Source organism: Puma concolor, chromosome C1 (genome assembly GCF_028749965.1).
Source record: "Puma concolor isolate L17-30 chromosome C1, mPumCon1.1.hap2, whole genome shotgun sequence".
Classification (NCBI taxonomy): Eukaryota; Metazoa; Chordata; class Mammalia; order Carnivora; family Felidae; genus Puma; species Puma concolor.
In genome coordinates, this window is record NC_141674.1 from 85,475,781 (window position 1) to 85,495,747 (window position 19,967).

At 38.4% G+C, this 19,967-nt stretch overlaps 1 protein-coding gene and 1 long non-coding RNA gene across 2 annotated transcripts in view; one reads left to right on the plus strand and one right to left on the minus strand.

The window, feature by feature from the left end:
- PALMD (palmdelphin) overlaps positions 1-19,967 on the plus strand; it is a 49,787-nt gene that overhangs the window by 12,917 nt on the left and 16,903 nt on the right. Inside the window, exons 2-3 of the mRNA XM_025927536.2 lie at positions 5,386-5,466; positions 10,696-10,820. Of these exons, the coding sequence (XP_025783321.1) occupies positions 5,386-5,466; positions 10,696-10,820 (206 nt within the window). The remainder of the gene's footprint in view (positions 1-5,385; positions 5,467-10,695; positions 10,821-19,967) is intronic.
- On the minus strand, positions 5,927-9,613 carry LOC147578197 (uncharacterized). The gene is made up of 2 exons (XR_015254919.1): positions 9,499-9,613; positions 5,927-6,296 (listed from the first exon to the last, which is right to left on the minus strand). It is a non-coding gene; the product is annotated as an uncharacterized LOC147578197 (long non-coding RNA).

Sequence of the window (19,967 nt, forward strand, 5' to 3'; positions counted from 1 at the left end):
TCCACCTTATTTACACTATTACAAATAGGTGCTACCTGCTTATCTTCATTCTCGGTTTCATGAGCGCATGGAGAGTTCACAGTGATATCAAACTATTTGGTTTAGGTTTGCTTATAGTAACGCTCTTTTCTTCTTACCTGAGATCATTTGTAATTGTGTAGCCATGTTTCTACTTGTAAATTTCCCAGGCTTCCTGGTCTATCCTCCCTCTTGAAATGTGTGCATCTTTTTCAAAAAAATTTTTTAAGAATTTTTAAAGAATTTAAAAAATATAGTTTCACTCAAATCTAGGAAACCTCTCACTATGCTAAGGATTCTTCTCTAGGAATATTGTGCTAGCAACATCCCTTTCTTTCAAGATTACCATTATTTGCACCTCACCAAGAAGTTCTGCATTGTTGGAAGTAGTTAAATCCAAATAAGCAGCTTCTATTATGATTCTTTTGAAACCTTAAGCAATTAAAATGTCAATAAAGCTAGTCATGAAATTATAAGATACTCAGCTTCTAGCAGAATGTATCTCAAACCATCTGACTCATTGAATTGGCCCAATTCACCAACTTCTATTACAAATAATATGATTGACCCCGAAATAAAATTCCACCTGGATTTCTTTCCTTAAATGTAGGTGCTTCATGAAGTATCTGGCCTTAGCTCTCCTTCTCTTTTCATAAATATGTTTCCCATCATGCCCTGACAGTCTTCTGACTTCAGCTATTCCTTCCAAAACTCCCGCATCTTTAGCTCTGACCCCTCATCTCTCTCCAACCAATGTTTCAACTGCCCACCAGACAACTCCACCTGGTTGACCCAAAGACACCCCAAACTTTTTAAAAGTTTTTTTACTTATTTTGAGAGAGAGAGAGAGATTGACAGAGCACACACATGCATGAGTAGGATGGGGAAAGGGAGTGGCAGAGACAGAGAATCCCAAGCAGGCTCCGTTCTGTAAGCATGGAGCCCAACATGGGGCTCAATCTCATGAACTGCGAGATCATGACGTGAGCCAAAATCAAGAATCAGACACTTAACTGCAGGGGCCACCCAGGCACCCCAAGACACCTCAAACTTGGTGTGAATCTACCATCTTCCCTACCCAACTCTTTCTTCCTTCTTCTGAGTTTCTTGTGTCTATTGGCAATCCTGCTCTACCTCGGCATAAAAGCCTCATAGGTAACTTCTGCTACCTCTTGCTCAAGCTTTCCTGGTCTTATGTATGAGTCATAGCCTAAATGACCATCCCCATTCAAGTGCTCCTCCTTCAACATCTACTACACAATTAGGCTATATTAAATTTCTTAAAACATGGTTTTAACTCTATTAATCCTCTCCCTCTGAACACTTCCATTGCTTTTTATCTCAATACATAAGTAAATTCCAAACCCCTTGTCCTGCCATTCAATTTTCTTCTGAGGACTTACCCTCACCCTGCGATCCCTACTTTATTTCCCACTAACTCATATGGCAACATAGATTCCAGAATTGCTGTTCTATATAATGTTCCAATTTTCTACTTCTAGGCCTTTGCTCATATTAAGCCCTTAACCTGAATGCCTTTCCTCCCCACTCCCCTCGTCCCCACCAACTATCCAACATACTCTACTCAAATGCTACATCAAAGCCTCTCCCAACCATATTATCTAGAAGCAACTGCTCCCTGTCTCCCCTCAACTCCCACAGAACCTCCCTCATGCCTCAGGAATGACATCTGTCACTTTATTTCTTAGACTATATAGTTACTTGAATTAATGATTTTCTTTATTTATGAGAATGTAAGTTTCTTGACAAAAGCATCTGCTTCTGAATAATTTTTAAATATTGCACAACTTCTAATGTCACCTTAAACACAGCATTTGTACATCAGTACTGCAGTATTAGATAAATTAACCATTAAGTAACTCAGGATCGGGGCGCCTGGGTGGCTCAGTCGATTGAGCATCCAACTTCGGCTCAGGTCATGATCTCATAGTCTGGCAGTTCGAGCCCTGCGTCGGGCTCTGTGCTGATAGCTCAGAGCCTAGAGCCTGCTTAGATTCTGTGTCTCCCCCTCTCTCTGACCCTCCCCCATTCATGTTCTGTCTCTCTCTGTCTCAAAAATATAAATAAATAAATAAATAAATAAATAAATAAATAAATAAATAAAAATAAATAACTCAGGATCAATCATGCCTTCTTTACAGATTCAGGCATTTCTAGAATATTAGCTCCTTGTTAATCAATAATATCTCTAAAATACCCTCCTAAGTATCGTGCTTACTGTGAATACGGTAATATCATTGAATCATAGATGGTCACAGTAGCTTTCTATTTGCACAAGATAAATAAATTTTCAAAATAATCAAGAGGTAGCTTTATACAGAATTAGAATTTGTGGGTGTCAACTGCTAAAATATTCTAAGTCAGACAGCTAAAATTCTACACAACTGTTCATTAAACAGAAGTCCTCCTTAGTTGAACATTAAAGAAGTAAACATCAATATAAGTTACTCATAAGAGTTAACATTAATAAGTATCTGATGTGCCAGGTAACAAAAGGTGTCTATAGAGACGTTCAAGCTACTGGGAAAATTTTTGGGAGCAGATGGCATTTCACACCTATTTGTTCCATGATAATATGGGAAGGAATTAGCAGGCTCTGGTAACTTTCAGTACACTAGCAATAGAGGTAGGTATACAACTTAGTGTTGACTTAAAGTTTATTTTGCCTTTATAAAATTAACTTATTGCATGGGGCGCCTGGGTGGCGCAGTCGGTTAAGCGTCCGACTTCAGCCAGGTCACGATCTCACGGTCCGTGAGTTCGAGCCCCGTGTCAGTCTCTGGGCTGATGGCTCAGAGCCTGGAGCCAGCTTCCGATTCTGTGTCTCCCTCTCTCTCTGCCCCTCCCCCGTTCATGCTCTGTCTCTCTCTGTCCCAAAAATAAATAAACGTTGAAAAAAAAAATTTTTTTTTAAAAATAAATAAAATTAACTTATTGCCATCTTATTTTTCAGTAATTCCTATAGGTCCCCGAGAAATTTTGCAAAAGGATAACTTGCTGTTGAATATCTTATGAGGAAAAAGTGCTTCTATCTTAAAAGAGAACCATGCCTATAACATTATAAACTTATCTTCTTAATTACCTAGACTGGCATAAGGGAGGCATCACATTACCTCTGAGAGACAAAACATTGGTATTCCTTAGCAACCCTGTGTAAGCCTTGTGTTGCCAAAACACTTCAGACACCCTGACTCGCTCTACCCACAGCTTTCCCTTATTACTAACCCCAAGATGAAACCAGCCCAAACTGGCTATCAACAGGGGTGGGGAAGACTTGCTGGCTTCAGCAGTCACTGTCTCTTATACATTCTTCTCTATGGGCCACCAGTGGTGAGAGGTGGATGATTACACACCCACACTAAAAAGGGTACCAAAAATGGGCTCCCTCCTTTCCCTCCCTCACTCCTGTTGCTGGCTATGCTGGCACTGCCTCTAGGCCACAGTTCTTCATGATAGAGGGGACAATGAAGGAAGTTGTGAGAAGCTGGACTAATTTCTCATTCAGGAAAATGGTGTCATGAATTGGCTAAGAGTGTGGAGGCTGAACTAACTCAAACTGCGTGGGTTCAAATCCTGGCTCCACCACTTATGAGTTCTGAGAGCTTGGATAAGTTAATTAGTAAAACTTACATTTCCTCTTCTAAAATAAAAATCGTCACGATATCTTTGTTATTATGAGGATTTGATGAAATAGTTCCTGTAAAATACTTACCAAAATGTTTGGCATAATACATTTAAAACATTACTAATCTTTGCTCAGCTACAGCCTCTAGATACAGTGGAGAATTGACTCACAGGTTGTCAGAGTTTTTGTTCCTAAAGACCAGATTTGATCCAAAGCAGTGATACTGGAGACCGACACTTGTTACCTAGCTAATTTTTTTTTTCACAAGAGCTGCTCATGAAATTTACAAAGTGAAACTGATGAAGTCATATATTCTTCTAACACACAAAGAAAAACATGATATAAAGTTGGAGAGCAACATGTTGTTTTTCTTCAACAAATGTACCTGAACTTATACATCAAAAAAAAAGAGTTTTTATCTTCAAAGGAGTCACATCAGGAAGCCATGCACTGATTTCAACAATGCTGCCAAGTGTTTTTGGAACACTTCCTTCTAAATTACCTTCTGAGCCCGCTTCAAATTCTTTTAGTTGTCTTCATTGGCAACAAGTTATTATCCTTTGGGAGTTTTCAATTTTGAAAGCAGATTTAAAACCCACTCTTATAAAATAGAGGATAATGTCACTTCTGGTCAAAAAAAATAAATAAATAAGGAAATAACTGCCTTTTTGCATAGCTTGTAAAATGTCTAAAACAATTCCAGAGAGGGAATCTCGAAAACATTTCAGGCTAATGGAAGCATTATCAGAATTAATGTGCTACTTTCTGTGATTAACAGGTTAAGTGGTATTTACTTAATTTTTTAAGACAAATACTTACAGAGCACTATGTGTCAAGCACTGTCCTAGGAACGTTTACATACATTTAATGCTCATATCTTATGAGGGAAATTCTCTTATCCCCATTTTTCAGATGAGGTAATTGAGGCACAGAGGAGTTAAGGACTTTGTCCAAGGACACAGAGCTAGTAAATGGCAGAGCCAGGAATCAAACTCAGGCTAGTTAGTATATACGCTATATTTTCTAAAAAGTACCTCTGGGCATTAACAGTTATGCTTTCTGGGTTTTTTGAGGTAATGCAATTTAAACTTGGTGAAAGATACAGTATCTCCCCCATGAATTTTGTGTAACCTTGACTAAAAGCCCTCTTACTGTTTATAAGCATTATCTGAACCCTTTTTTCTCTATCTTCACATAGCAAATTATACAGGGAGGAAACACTCCACTCTCTAGCTTCCTAGTTTTCTAATGCTCTGTAGGCCAGCTATCCTGTTTTCCCACAGAAGCAAACCTTTTACCCAGCAGTTTCTTCAGCCCTGTGCCAGGAACAGTCTCTCTCCTCAGAGTTTCCTCATGTCTATTTCAAAACTCCCTCCTTAAAATTCACTTTTCCCGTTGCATCACTCAGTAGTTCAATCTTGCTACGTTAATGGGGAATATGTATTTTAAGGGGATGGGAGGGTAGTGGGGAAGGAAAGACATTAAAATATTTTCAAGTTCTCTTTTTTTTTCATAAGCAGCTTATATCGTTTTCCATCAGCAAAATGCTTTGAATGTCTCACTTTGCCCTCCTTCACTTTGAAATCTGAGTTTCCAAAGCGGCTTCCTACTAATGCCAAGAGCATACGCCTGGCCAGCCATTCAGTAATGATGACAACCCCAAGGAAACATATTTAAGCAAACTGAAAAAATAGATTATGCTGGAACTTCTTTTATTTCAGGATAAAAGAAAAATACAGGAAGAAATCTCACAGAAGCGTCTGAAAATAGAGGAAGAAAAATTAAAGCACCAGCATTTGAAGGTAATTTGTTATTTTAATTTCATTTCAATGATTTTGTATTCAAATATTCTAATGGCATTCAAATTTCTGTAGTAAAGATGCTTTAGGAAGGAAAAGAAAATCAGCATAGTTCTACTAACACCCTAATAACCATAGGGCAGGACAAGAATCTAGAAAATCTGCATATGAGATTAATACCTTCTGGTAAACTTGCGGAAAGTTGAAAGCATGCTTTTATTACTTTATCCCTTATTACTGAATTTCCTCATTTTCTTGGCTAACCTTGAGAATCTAGCCTTGATAATTTGGCCCTGAACACAGTCTTGCTTAACATCCCTAGGGATAGAACCAGCTAGAAAGTCCCTTTTGGAATCAATGAAAGGCCAGCCTTTCCCCAGGGGGTACACAGCAGACAGTGTCTGGCAGGGCCAAGGATGCTTGGATTTAAAAGCTCAGTGCAATGAATCCAATTTTGTTTGAGTATGGCTTCGGGGTTTTGTTTTATTTTGTTTTGTTCTATTTTGACAAAACATGAGATCATCACCAGAAATAAATCTCCATTTTTAAAATCAGACTTTACATCTTCCAAGGGTGTGGTCATGTTGTAATTAAAGCACATTGAGTTTCAACATTTTATTACGTAGCTTAGTCACAGGATGCAACCAAATGACAAACAGGAGCTCCTTGTGAACAGGTCCAAGCAGGAAGCTACTTAGCTGGCAGGGCTGCTATCAATAGATTTAATGAATCCCTCAATGAAACAATGCTGCACACTTGTGGAATCTACACACTTAAGGTAAACTTGCCAAATTCAGCTAACTCCATCTTTCTGATGGGTCAGGTAACCACCTCTGAAAAGAAACATAATTTAAGATTCCAATTAGCCTCAGTTCTCTGGATTCTGTTTGCTCCTTTGTTTCTATATAAATTGACATTTCCAAAGTTTGATGGATAATTTCAAAGTATAGTCAGCCTGCTATCCTTGCAGTATGTCACAGTGAATTTACATAAGTAGTAGACATAGCCAAGAAATGCAGTGTATATAATCAGAAAAATCAATGAAACAAAAACAAATTTTACCAAGTTACTTTGGTGAACGAAACTCAAATCAAAAATCAAATCCACAATAATTTTTGAGCTAAACCATTTCTAACTGTTAATCAGTGCTCTCTCTCTCTCTCTCTCTCTCATTCTCTCTCTCTCTCTCCCTCCCTCTCTCTCGCTCTCTCTCTCTCTCTCTCACACACACACACACACACAGTTTACACACAATTTGAGTCTCACAATAAAGTAATGATTGCTTCTGAGTAAACAGAAAGCTGTCTAGCATTCAACAATTGCTATTCTTGTAGAATGTGTAGCCAAACAACAGTAGAGCTCACAGTAAGAGAAAGGGTTAAATATCCCCTCAGTTCACTCTAGGAAGCAAGTTTCACAAAGAAAACTCTGGCTCCAGGGCACCTGGGTGGCTCAGTCAGTTGAGCTTGAGTGTCCAAGCTCAGGTCATGATACCAGGGCCATGGGATCGAGCCCCATGCTGGGTTCCATGCTGAGCGTGGAGCATGCCCAGGATTCTCTCTCTCTCTCTCTCTCTCTCTCTCTCTCTCTCTCTACCTCTGCCCCTCTCCCCTGCTCTTGCTCTCTCTCTAAAATAAAAACAGAAGAGGAAAGGAAAGGAAAGGAAAGGAAAGGAAAGGAAAGGAAAGGAAAGGAAAGGAAAGGAAAGGAAAGGAAAGAAATGGAAACTCTGACTCACTGAAAGTTCTGTTTCTGAAGTGGCGCTTCTTTTCAGTATTGCCAAAACCAGTCCAAAAAAATAATACATGATCTTCCATATAGGTTTGCTTTCTGGAACCCAGGATACCTCTTCTAATCCAATCCAATCAACATATTATCATGCTTTGGATTGCTGTACACAGTTGTGCAGATTGTGTACTGAACAAAGGTACCTGAGAAAGGAGTGCTAAAACCCTGCCCATGCTCCCTTGGAACTGTGCACTCTGGCATCAGTCTGCTTCTGTCTGAAGGATGACGTTTCTTTTTCTCTGCACAAAGGTGCTATCCACCTTCCCAGGCTGTGCACTGACCCAAAGGGGTGGGGATGAGAAACAGCAATTTTTCCTGATTTTTTTATTAATGCCATAGAGACTAGCAGTGGCCCTGGAGGGCTGTAGCCCTTCTGCCTGCAACCTAGTGGGAACCCCAATATTAAATAAATAACTAGGACATTAAATAACTAGGAATTAAAAGATAATTTCTTAAATTTAAACAGTAGTATAAGCAGTAATCTGGGGTGGTCAAAGGAGGTCTATTAAAGGTGTGGGATTTAAGCTGAGTCTTAACTGATAAGTAAGATTTATATAGGTGTATATAGGACCTTTTAGTCAATAAACATTTATTAAGGACCTATTATGTGTAAAGTACTAAGCAGGGCACTAAGAATACAAAATAAAGTTTGACCTGTATCCTTAAAATGGTAACTGACACAGAAACTTATAAAGACATACATTATGTGATGAGCGCTGTGTGCAAGACTAAAACTGCAAAAGGAACTCAGAGGAAAGACTGGCAGTTTGAATAGAGTCACATTCGTCTAAGTTGTGCAGAAAATGGTTGGCCACACCAAACAGCAACTAGGCACCATTCCAAAATGGGGTTCAGAAATGTGCAGAAATATTTTTAAAATCGATTCTAAAATATGTTCACCAAGTCAAGAAAGCTCTATTGGCCTCTACAGTTGCCAGTCTCCTTTAATTTTCTTCTTCATCCACCTGTTCTCAGCACTTTCCTGATTGCAAACTATTTCATTACACTTCACAAACATAAACATTTACAAAGTGCTCCTTCTGTGTCATTAGTACATACATTTCCAAATAATTGTAGGAACTCACTCTGATATTCTTTCGCTCTGGAACCTGGCAATCATACCAGTGACATGCTAGAAAGGGAGTTTCTGGGGATATTAGTAGCATTCTGACTTTCAAACATTTCTGAGATTTGTACACTATGGGTCTCCTTGCCTAGTAACATGATCACAATCTGTCACCAAGACACACAAAATACACTCAACTTAGAAAACTTTTCTTCTCTGGAAGTCCATTTGATCCATGGTATAAAGAACTAATTTATTCCTAAAGTCTACTCTAACTGCTGTATGGAATGGAACGTGCTTCAGGAAAACCTTTCCCTAAAAAAAAATTAACTGCCCAAATATCCATTACCCACACATCACTTATATTTTCATACACTTATATTTTCGTGAATTATGATCAAAGTTTTACAAAGATAAAATTTAAATTATTCTTGTTCCTAACCAGACTAAGAACCAAGAATGTAGCCCCAAGTTCACATAATCACATCACATGAATTATTCTCTGTTCTCTGTAACTCAGCATCATAAGACCATCCCATCTGAGTGCTTCTTGTACTGATACGGATGTAAATGACTGAAACTGTCCTGGTAGGTGGTTTGTAAGAACTGTAATTTACTTTTGATAGGTGTCATCTGTCTTCTTTACTATGCATTAATTATCATCACATTCCATCAAATAAAAATAAATTAAAATCAAAGCAAATTCCTCAAATGAGTGTACTAAGATTTTCTTGGCATCTTTGACCTCAAGAGATAGATCTTGACCTTTATTAAGAACATTTTAACTGTGTCTGTGGGAGAACATTTCCGCAAACAGCTCAACAGCCATAATTAGGGGTTAAGGTAACACTGGGGCAAAGAATCTCTGGCTACAAACTGGAATAATACAAACTACTCTTATGGGGGGTGTTGTCCACATGCAATCACTTGAAACTCTGAAAAGGACAAAATGAACATGATCATCTGGGATAAGGCTGTTACTCAATCTAGCAGTTTTCAAACTGTGTGTTCTGGGCATCCACAGGCTTCTGGGCCCCCTCCCTGCTTCAACTAGAGCAGGCCAGGTTTTATCAGCTCTATAAAGTATAATTCCATACAATATGTATTTGTAAGCAGTATAACATTTCTTATTGGTTTGGAGACCATTGCCTTACTTAAAATAACCATCATGTGATACTTACCTAGCACAATCAACCTTATTTAAATTTTGTTTAAAATTCAAAGATATTTAGATTCCAGTAGTATTAGTTCTAGCATCCTTTTAAAAAAGGCAAAAGTTCTTTTTACTTGCTCTCATTTTAATTGTGATGTAAGAGAAAGAAGTCTCAGACAATACAGAGTTCCCATTCTTCTCACCATTTTAGGCACAAATCCCCAATAAGTAATTATTAAACAAATAGTTTACACAGGTAGATTAGATATATAGGGAGAACAGTTTTCTTCAGGAAGAAAAGGAGAAACTCAAACTCTTTGGAATTAATACCTAACACTTCCTGCGTAAGACATGGATGGGGTGCTAGCTAAGTCCTCTCCAAAATTTACACATCTCTCATTTGCTTTTTCTCAGGCTCAGGATCCAGGATTATAATTCTTTCATGCAAATTCAAAGGGTTTTTTTCCCATATGCTAAAACATAAATATTTATCATTTTGTTAAAGTTGACAAAAATTCAAGTTAGATCAGTGAATTTTGGGCATCGTATTATTGGAACAAGTAGTTTTGTACTAAACTTAGGTATCTGGAACCGGGGAGGTTCTCAGAAGACAGAAGAGGTACTGGGTGGGCAAAGCAATAAGTGCTGACCACACCACTTAAGACTAACATCGAATTAGTTTAAGACACAATAGCAATCTCTTGTTTTGCCCCTCATTTCAATTAATCCCACCAAAAAAAATTTTGGAGCATTTTCTGTACACTGTCATTGGGATGAATAAAAAAATGGCTTCAAGGAAGGAGCCTTTTATTTCAAAGACACAAGATGTACACCCATTAATCAAATAAGTAATAGTTAGACATCACGTGATAAGATCTCTGTACAACTGCTAGACATACAGTGTAGGTAAGCAGAGTGCTGCATGATTCTGAAGAAAGAGAGCTCTCTGAGGGTGAGGATGGGGGAAGGACAGAGATTTTCACAGAGAAGGAAGAACCTACTCTAGAACGTGTAGGATAAACAGGATTTAGATACATAAAACTGGCTTTGGAAGGGGGTTACAAAGGGTGCAATGAAGGAAAACACCAGATTTATTCAGGTAACGCAGTGAGAAAAAAAAACATTTCTCTTTACTATGTTCACTATTAATATTCATAAGATTTCAAAGTAGTTAGAGATTTAGGAAATTATTGATTAAGAACATCTTTATGTTTCCTGATATCAGAAAAAGGCCTTAAGGGAGAAATGGCTTCTAGATGGAGTCAGCAGCGGAAAAGAACAGGAAGAGATGAAGAAGCAGAATCAACAAGACCAGCACCAGATCCAGGTTCTAGAACAAAGCATCCTCAGGTACAGCCCTCACTGACCTACTCCATAACTCCCTTTATTTTGACTTTGCCCATGTTGCATGTATAAGATCCATCCTTATTTTTAAGGGCATAATCACATCTTCATTTGGATTTCTAATAAAGACTAAGGCAACACCAGAAGATGACAGAAATTTCACTGTAAATGCCACCTACACATAGCAACACATGATTTATTTTTTAAATACATATTGGTGACTTACCCAAAGCTCTCCAAGCCTATTTCCTCATCTACAAAATGGTAGTAACAATATCTATCTTTTACACTTGTTGGGCAAATTAAAAATATATGTGCTAAGCTACTAGCACCAACTGGCACATAAGGGGTAGTCAAAAAACAGTCCTTATTCACAGCCCCAACCCCTACTCTCACCTTAGAACAGGTGACAGTTCTCTGGATGTGTTTACACTGTGTGTCCATCACCCTTCTCCCGGGCTCTCCCCAGTCACAACCATGTTTTGGAAGAGAAGACACTGTAGGAATACTTCACTAGCATTTTCTCTCTTCTACCTTCCCAATTATTGGGTCCCAGATGTTGACTTCACTTCTCAATGTCCTTCCCTGCCCATCACACACAATCAGTACCAAGTCAGCAACTTGTGATATAACAAGTAAAGCTTTTAAATTGCCTTGGCTTAAAAAGTGATGAACATGAAAAAAATATATATATTGAAAAGCTCGAATGGAAGATGGGGTTATTAGTATTATCACAAAATATAGATAGCATGAAAGAAAGAGATGTGGGAAATGTCAGAATCATTTTCTAACCTACACACAGAAAAAAGATGGAATTTCTTGTGGTATAATAATGACAATAATTTAAAGCCTATGGATCTTTGAAATAAATATAGGTAGCTTTCAAAATCTCACTCACTGTGAATTTGTCCTCTTTAGTGAGAACTATAGGAAAGACCTGAAAGGTAAAAATATACACTAGCTGTACAACTACATTTTGCCCATCCTCACCACACTATACAGACAGACTGCATTAGGCCTTCAAATTGACAGCATGGAAAAAAGCTTCCTTTTTTTAACTGTTTCTCACATTACTTGCCTAATTTCACACGTTTGTACATTTAATAGCTAAAATCACTGACTACTCATCCTTATTCAGATTTTTTTTAAATTAACAATTCTTTAAAAGTTATATTGTAATCATTGAAGTGTTTATATTTATAAACCCCTCGGTTGTTTGCTCAAAGATGTGAAGTGTTTCTGAATGGTAGATAACAATTCCTTAAAAATAACTCAATAAATCAACTCTACAGTTGGGAAAACTTGATCCTTTGTCAGGCGTCCCTTAGCAAGAGCTTCTTACCAAAGTCTGGCTTAGCTGATGATTACTTTCTCATCCTTAGCACAGAACCCTTATCTCTGAAGGAGTTCTGAATTTAATCCCTGCATACCCTGCGCTCTGCAGACATATCCCTGCTTCTCTTCAGAGCCCCCTCTTATTTAAGAGTCTTTGCCCATACTGAATACCTACAACTTTTTCTGCACTTGATGATAACTGAAGTGGCTAACAGACTCAGACGCCATTAACAAGTTTGGGCAGCACTGTAAGTAATCCCAGAGAATTTACTAGGGTTCTACTGATTGCTTTCAGACCTTGCCTGAATGCTCTGAGAAGCACATAAGTTTCTAGTGGTACCGACCATGGCTTCCCTAGTTAGAGTTCCTATCTGACCAAAAAAAAAAAAAAAAAAAAAAAAAAAAAAAGGAGGAGGAAGAGGAGCAGGAAGAAGACAAACCATATTTACCAGCCATATTACCTGCCAGGTACTTTACAGATTATCATCCCATCCAACCTTCATAACCCTGTGATGCATTGTCATTATCTTCACTTTTGGCACATAAGGGGTAAAGAATTCACATAATTACAAAGTGGTGGATCAGAAACTCATGACTACCCTATGCTACCTATAAAGTGATGCCACACAGCATTTTAGACCACACACTATGGTCCAAAAACCTATTATCTCTTACAGGAAGTCTTTAAAACATGTTCTGACCCTTGGTTCTCCTTTCTCCAAAGAGCTCCTAGCACTCTCCGGATCTTCTTTCATGTTGCTCTCACATTACACAATTCTGGCATCTTCTGATGAGTTTTTTTTTTTCCTGTTTTAATTGAAGTACTGTTGACGTATAATGTTACATTAGTTTCAGGTATACAAAATAGTGATTCGACAGTTCTATACATTACACAATGCTCACCACAACATGTACAGTCACCACCTGTCACCGTACAATGTCACTGCAATATTATTGAATGGATTCCCTATGCTGTGCTTTCATCCCCGTGACTTCACTACAACTTTGTTTTAGATCTTCAGGATGTCATTAACCATAAGTGCTCCTTTATTAGCACCAAATGATTTTAACCCCCAAATATAAATAACAGGAATGATTTATTTTTAAATGGCCTTGTGCCATTGACAAAGCACTTGCACTTCCATTAAGTCATTTCATTCTCACAGCAATCCTAGAAGGAAAGCATTAACACCTCCATTGCATAGAGGAGGAAATAGGCTCAGAGAGGATAAGGGACTTAATTAAGGTCACAGAGCCATTAAAGGTAAACTTGGGCCTCAAAGTAAGTCCCATTCAGTGCTCTCCTGCTATAAAACTAAAGGAGAGCTGTGGGTGTACATGTTCTGGAAATAGTAAAACATCTAATACCTCATAGCAAGTTCCTTTGTTTAAGGAATGGTCCTAAAAAAAAATGTATTTGCAAAGAGTTCGTATCGTGAATTTGCATTGTTGTGATGCACGAAGGCTGTTTATCTCGTTTAAAATGTGCAGGGAACAGAATGTTCTGAAGCAACATACAGAGACAAAATAATATCTGTGCCTTGTCTATATTAAACAGCCTCCACTACTGCCCAGCATTAAAGAAATCATGTCACCAAAGCAGCTTTACCTGATAACTGAACATTTTCTTCTCAGATATTTCTACAACTGCTAAATAATCAGGTGCATGTTTTTAAATTCAGTGTTTCTCCAAAACAGCTACCCGCAGTGCTTAAGAAGCTTTTATTACCAGCTAAAGAAAGTACATTTTCCCGTTAGCTCCAAGAGGCAACCAAGTCAAAGGATGGAATTGAACTAGACAGAGCCACCCTTCTTCCCTAAGCAGGGAAAGCATCCCAAACCCTGAATGACTGTTTATCACTTGACTTAGGTGCCTGCTCAAGGGTGACATTTGCCACCTGCCAGGCCTCTCAGCTAGAGGATAAGATTTTAACGGGAACATCAAAATAGAAACGCTGCTGTTACCTCAGAGTCTGCAGCAGGGCCAGACTGCTCCTGAAGTTTTCATTCCTACTACTCCTCCCAGTCTTCTGAGAGGAACTGAAAGAGCATGGCCTTTGGCATTCAAATCCCTGCTCTGTCAACCACAGTACCTATAAGCCTGACATGTTCTCTCATCTCTTTGGGCCTCAGTTTCCTTGTCTGTAATAGTGGGACAATTATAGTGACTTCACAGGACTTCATGAGTGATCAGCTTGGAGAGTACCTGACACATGGTGGGTGTTCAAAAAATATTAGACCCTAGTCCTTATTAGGAGTCAAAAATAATTAGAAGAAGGACACTGCCTGGAATTTTATCTGGGGATTTTTATCTCTTGGCCAAGATGTCTCATTTCTTTATGCCAGTACAAAGAATCTTTTCCTTTGAGTAAACTGAGATTACCACGCAATTAGAATTCTTTCCATTTGGAAATAATGGATGGGTTTTCTTTATGACTTGAAGACTAAAACACTCACAATACTGGTTAATTTTTACATAGCATGTGTTATAGACCAGGCACTGTGTTCAACATTTCATATAGATTATCTCACTGAATTCTCACAACCATGCTATGAGGTAGATTAACACTTAATAGGTGAGAAAAATAACATTTGTAGATGCTAACTTGCCCCATCGCATACAGCTAAAAAATTAGGACTCAGGATTTAAAATCTAATTAAATGTCTTAATCACAAAAATAAATTATGCCTCAGATCCTGTAGAAAATTTTTATAAAAGTTAAATCCTATAAATGCTACCCTTTTACAGCACTTTTAATTTCCAACCCATGTAATGATTTCACTCTCTTATATGCATAGATACTCATATGACTCTCTGCCATATTAAAAACTCAAAGCTTCCCTGACTCACACATAACCTTTAAGTAAAACATGTCTGCTTATTCATCCTCTCATCTTTTCTTTCAGAACAGCAACGTTTCAGAAAATAAGTAGGTTTCCATGGTTTTTGTCTCTGAGTCACATTCTTAGCTTTGGAACAATATTAGTGGGTATTTTGCCTGTGCCTTAGGAGGAAATGTTCCCAGGAGTAAAATGATACTGAACATCTCCTTCTGAATCGCTTTGCTTAAATAGAGTTTCAATTTGCCTCCCAAATGAGCCTTGTTCTTACTGTGACCACTGAACCATTTACTACCTGATTGTAGGCACAGGTGCAAATCCAGCACCGACCTCTCAGTCCAGACACCCATGTGTACAAATTTATAGGCTGGCTTAGAATTCCTGTTTTGTCACGTCTGTTGCTTTCCTCCATCCAATAGCCAACACCCATAATGAGCGCCCCCTCCAAACACCCTCAGAAGCATCCAAAGGAGCTGTGTCGTTCACATTCTAGATTCCTCTTTCCTATGTGGCTTCCCAGCTGTCCTCCCTCTGCCAAAATGCCTTGCATCAAGTTGCCCTCCAGAGGCTTGCTACTTTTTGAACTATGTCCAAAGACCTCTGACTTTAATTGGAGCACACAGAGTGCCTGACAGAAATGTCATAAGCATAAAATGCAAAAGGTTAACTGCCAGGGAGAATGATGTAAATGCACTGCCTCCCTTTGAGAAGGATTATCTACTTATGATTAAATGTTCTCTAGTAAGGATTTTTTTTTAATATTCCAAAGTACCCTTCTGACCCTCTGCCTTTCTTTAATGAGCTTTAATTTGTCTCCAAATGGTAGACACTGCCTGCCCCATAAGGTACTAATATGAAGATGCAGGAAAGATTGGATTTCTGTGTGATTGTATGTCATGAGAAAATCTGAGGAGCGGGTCATTACTGCAGCTGCCACCATCCCACATAAGGGAAGTGCCACTACAAATGGAGATGCAATATTAGGAAATGCACTCTGCTCAAGATCATATAAAGCAGTAATCTACTCTGTTAACTCAAAAAATAGCAGGCAAGATTCAATTTCAAAAACAGAACCCAAAGGATCGATGGAGAAATATAAAGGCTAAATGATGTTGATGCTGGTTATAGTTTATCAAAGTTCAGCTCGCTGTGATTTCTATCCAAATTCAACCCCCTACCTAATGCTCTCATCTACCTGTGCAGGCCAAATGTACCTTAATGAAACTGATGTCTCATCCAACACAGTGAGGAATGCTGCATGAAAAATGTCACATTCTGACCCAACAAGCCATATCTAACATCATATTGTGGGAGAGGCACAAGCTGCTCTTGTGACAATGTGAGAGAGAGAAGAGAAAGGGGGGAAAGGCACACAAAAAAAGAGAGAGGGAGAGAGAGAGAAACCCACCATTTGTTTCTTCTTCTTAAATTTGCTGTTGCCTAGAAACACTTAAGAAATTATTCTGAAGCAATTATATGAGTCAAAAGCATTCAAGCATGTTTTTCACTTTCCATATTTGACTAATTGGTTTATCAGATTTGCAATAGTTCATCTGTTGTTGTTTTTAATTTCCCAGATATTGTGATTATTTTTAACTCAGGAGATTTTTTTAATGTAACAAAAACAGCAAAATAAATCAAATTTCCAGCAAAAAAAGAGGAAGAAATCTAACCCCCAAACCCCATCAAAAAAAAAGCCTAGTACAATGCCTAGCACATAATAGGAATACCTGTGATTATGTAGCTTAAAAAATGAATGAATGGGAAAATATGGATGATGGATGATGGATGGATGGATGGTCAGACTTGAAAATACCATGTATTAAAGGGTCCAGCTAAAGACTAGACAATGACTTGAACATTAATGAAGTAAAAATTAAAGCCTTGAAATTCTTTAAAAAATAAAAAAGGATAACCACCCAACTATCTTGAGTCAAGGGCAAAGTCACATGACAGTGGTTTTTGAGGCCATTGTTGATGACGTGTTGTAACACCTCACCCTCACTTCACTTTCTCATCTTTCCCCTCTTTCCTATGCTCTTTTATTTCCTTATCCCCCACTTCCCAGCATCCTCTGTGATTCACACCTGCCAATCTCATCCATAGCTTAGTAAAAATAGGGTTAAATGATTACCCAGCATAAACACCCCCACCCCCACCAGTGCTGTGATAGTCTAAAAGTAGATTAGAATAACACCACGCCACTGCAATTCAATAATAACAGCTACCCTTTATGCAGCATATATTATATACTCTGAGCATTACTCTGAGAAAAACAATTCTCTGAGGAAAGTCTAATTAGCATTATTTTACATGTAAGGACACTAAAGCACAGAAAGCTATAAATCTAGCAGCAGACAAGCCATGAGTCACACATAGATCTTTCTGACCCCAGACCCATTCCACCAGGACTCACTCGGTTCATTCGTGATTCATTTCAATGAAGATTTATAGAGAGCCTGCCACATCGAACCCATCTTTGTCTTAAGTAAAGGAGATTGAGATCATAAGTGCCTCAAAGCAAATTTTTAGTTATGTTTGCTTCTCTTTAGATCCTTTAACTTTTCAAAGTGATTTTACATTATTTCATTTAAAACAATATTCAGGGGGCGCCTGGGTGGCGCAGTCGGTTAAGCGTCCGACTTCAGCCAGGTCACGATCTCGCGGTCCGTGAGTTCGAGCCCCGCATCGGGCTCTGGGCTGATGGCTCAGAGCCTGGAGCCTGTTTCCGATTCTGTGTCTCCCTCTCTCTCTGCTCCTCCCCCGTTCATTCTCTGTCTCTCTCTGTCCCCAAAATAAATAAACGTTGAAAAAAAAAATTTAAAACAATATTCAGTAACTTGAAATACAAATTTAAAACTACTAGCATGGACGTCATAAATCTTTGGCTGTGTTGACATGAGTAATGAAGGAACAAAGGAGCAAATGAACAAAGGAGAAAGTGGGAGAGGATTAATTGTCACAAAGAATGTTCAAAGGCAGAAATTCTTTGTATAATATGCTACCAAAGGGCCTAGGTTTCCCCATTCTCCAAGATTGTCCCCCACCCCAGATCTATGACTAAATTTATCAGCTCAGAAAGCTTCCACATACACCCCTTGGAATGCATCTTTTGTCTGCCACAAGCTAAGTGTCACTTAGCCCATTTAGACCACCCCAGGCTAACTGGTCCTTGTTGGTTATTCTATGTTATATTAAGATTGGAATTTATATTTATTGGTCTTCAAATAATAGAGTCCTGTTCTTGGTATCAAATATGAACAATTAATACTAGAAGCAAAGCAAAAATGAAGTGGATAGAAAGTTGAAAATATAGTGGCTGCTCTATAATACTGTTGGAAATAAATGTTAAGGGTTACAAGGCATAAAGCCAGTAATTATTTCTGAACAGAGAGAGTCAATGGCTGCATACATCATTGAATATGTTTTGCCATTTCATAATATGGTAACAAGTAAATTATTCACTAAAAATATTTTCCCCTACAACTTTTTTTTTAAAGAAAAAAAAGCTTTCCAAAATCATGGATAAGCACATTTGCAGCGAATTTGCCATGTCCTGGCTAAGGCACCTCATGGCACCTATGTATGTAGAGGTCGATTTGAATTATTATTAAAACTATTTAGCTCAGGGTGCCTAGGTGGCTCAGTCAGTTAAACATCTGACTTCAGCTCAGGTCATGATCTCATGGTTCGTGAGTTTGAGCCCCACGTCAGGCTCTGCACTGACAGCTCAGAGCCTGGAGCCTGCCTCGGATTCTGTATCTCCCTCTCTCTCTGCCCCCCCCTTTCTCTCTCAAAAAATAAATAAGCATTAAAATTTTTAAGTTTAAAAAAATATTTAGCTCTTATTAAGTATTTATCATGTACGACAAGGCTCTCTACAGGCTCTAATTAAAAACCACACACCCAGCTTCTGTCCTACCAGAGCACTCAAGAAGCCCATAACTAACCAGTCTACCATACCACACCAACCTCCAGACCGTGCATTTATTTGCATTCATTTGAAAACCTTGTTTGTAACCTGCCCATGAAAGGGGCTGATTCTCTGAAAACCAGTTTGGCTTCTTATTTTTCATGGAAAATGAAAGCTTTAATTTACAAAATATTGTTCTGATGAAGAGCATTTGCTTTTCTACTAAATGATTATCTTCTAACATTATCTGCCTACATGGCAGTTTCAACTCATGATAGTATCATCTGCCCATAATATAATTATTAATATTTACAGAGTTATATTAGGAGATGAGATTCACCCATGCAAAAGCTGCTCGCATGTAACTATAAATTATTCAGCTTTTCTAAACATCTGCTCTGTTCCAATTATCAGAGCCAAGTGACACTTGTTTCAATGTCACTGCTGGGCTAGCTCTCTGCTTCTTGTTATCTTGAAGCTGCTGTGTCGCATTGTTCCTCCTGTTCTTAAATGCTCAGGATTAGAGGCAATAGATCTGGCTTAGGCCAAACTGAGTGTTTGTTGTATGCCAAATGCCCTTTAATTCTCTGGCATGCTTACCCACAGCATGTGATTGTTTGCACTAGTGGGTTAGATCTTCCTTATTATACACATGCCTGTTGGCAAGGCTGATTGTAAGGCAATTCATGTCCTATGTCTGTGCGTAGAAGTATTCTTCATCTTTTTTTATTATATAGATTTATTTCAGTTTGGTGAGTAAAATGTGCCTGACATGTGTTAAGTGCTTAAAAAAAGTGTGTTAAATGTTTGATGAAATTTATCAGACCCCTAGTTTTAAAAATAAAACACAAAAATCAACCCACCTTCTACTAGACTGCATATTCTCAATTTTATGACAAAATAGAGTTTGATATTATCATAAAGCAAAGTATCTATAAAGATAAAATATCTTGGGGCGCCTGGGTGGCGCAGTCGGTTGGGCGTCCGACTTCAGCCAGGTCACGATCTCGCGGTCCGTGAGTTTGAGCCTCGCATCAGGCTCTGGGCTGATGGCTCAGAGCCTG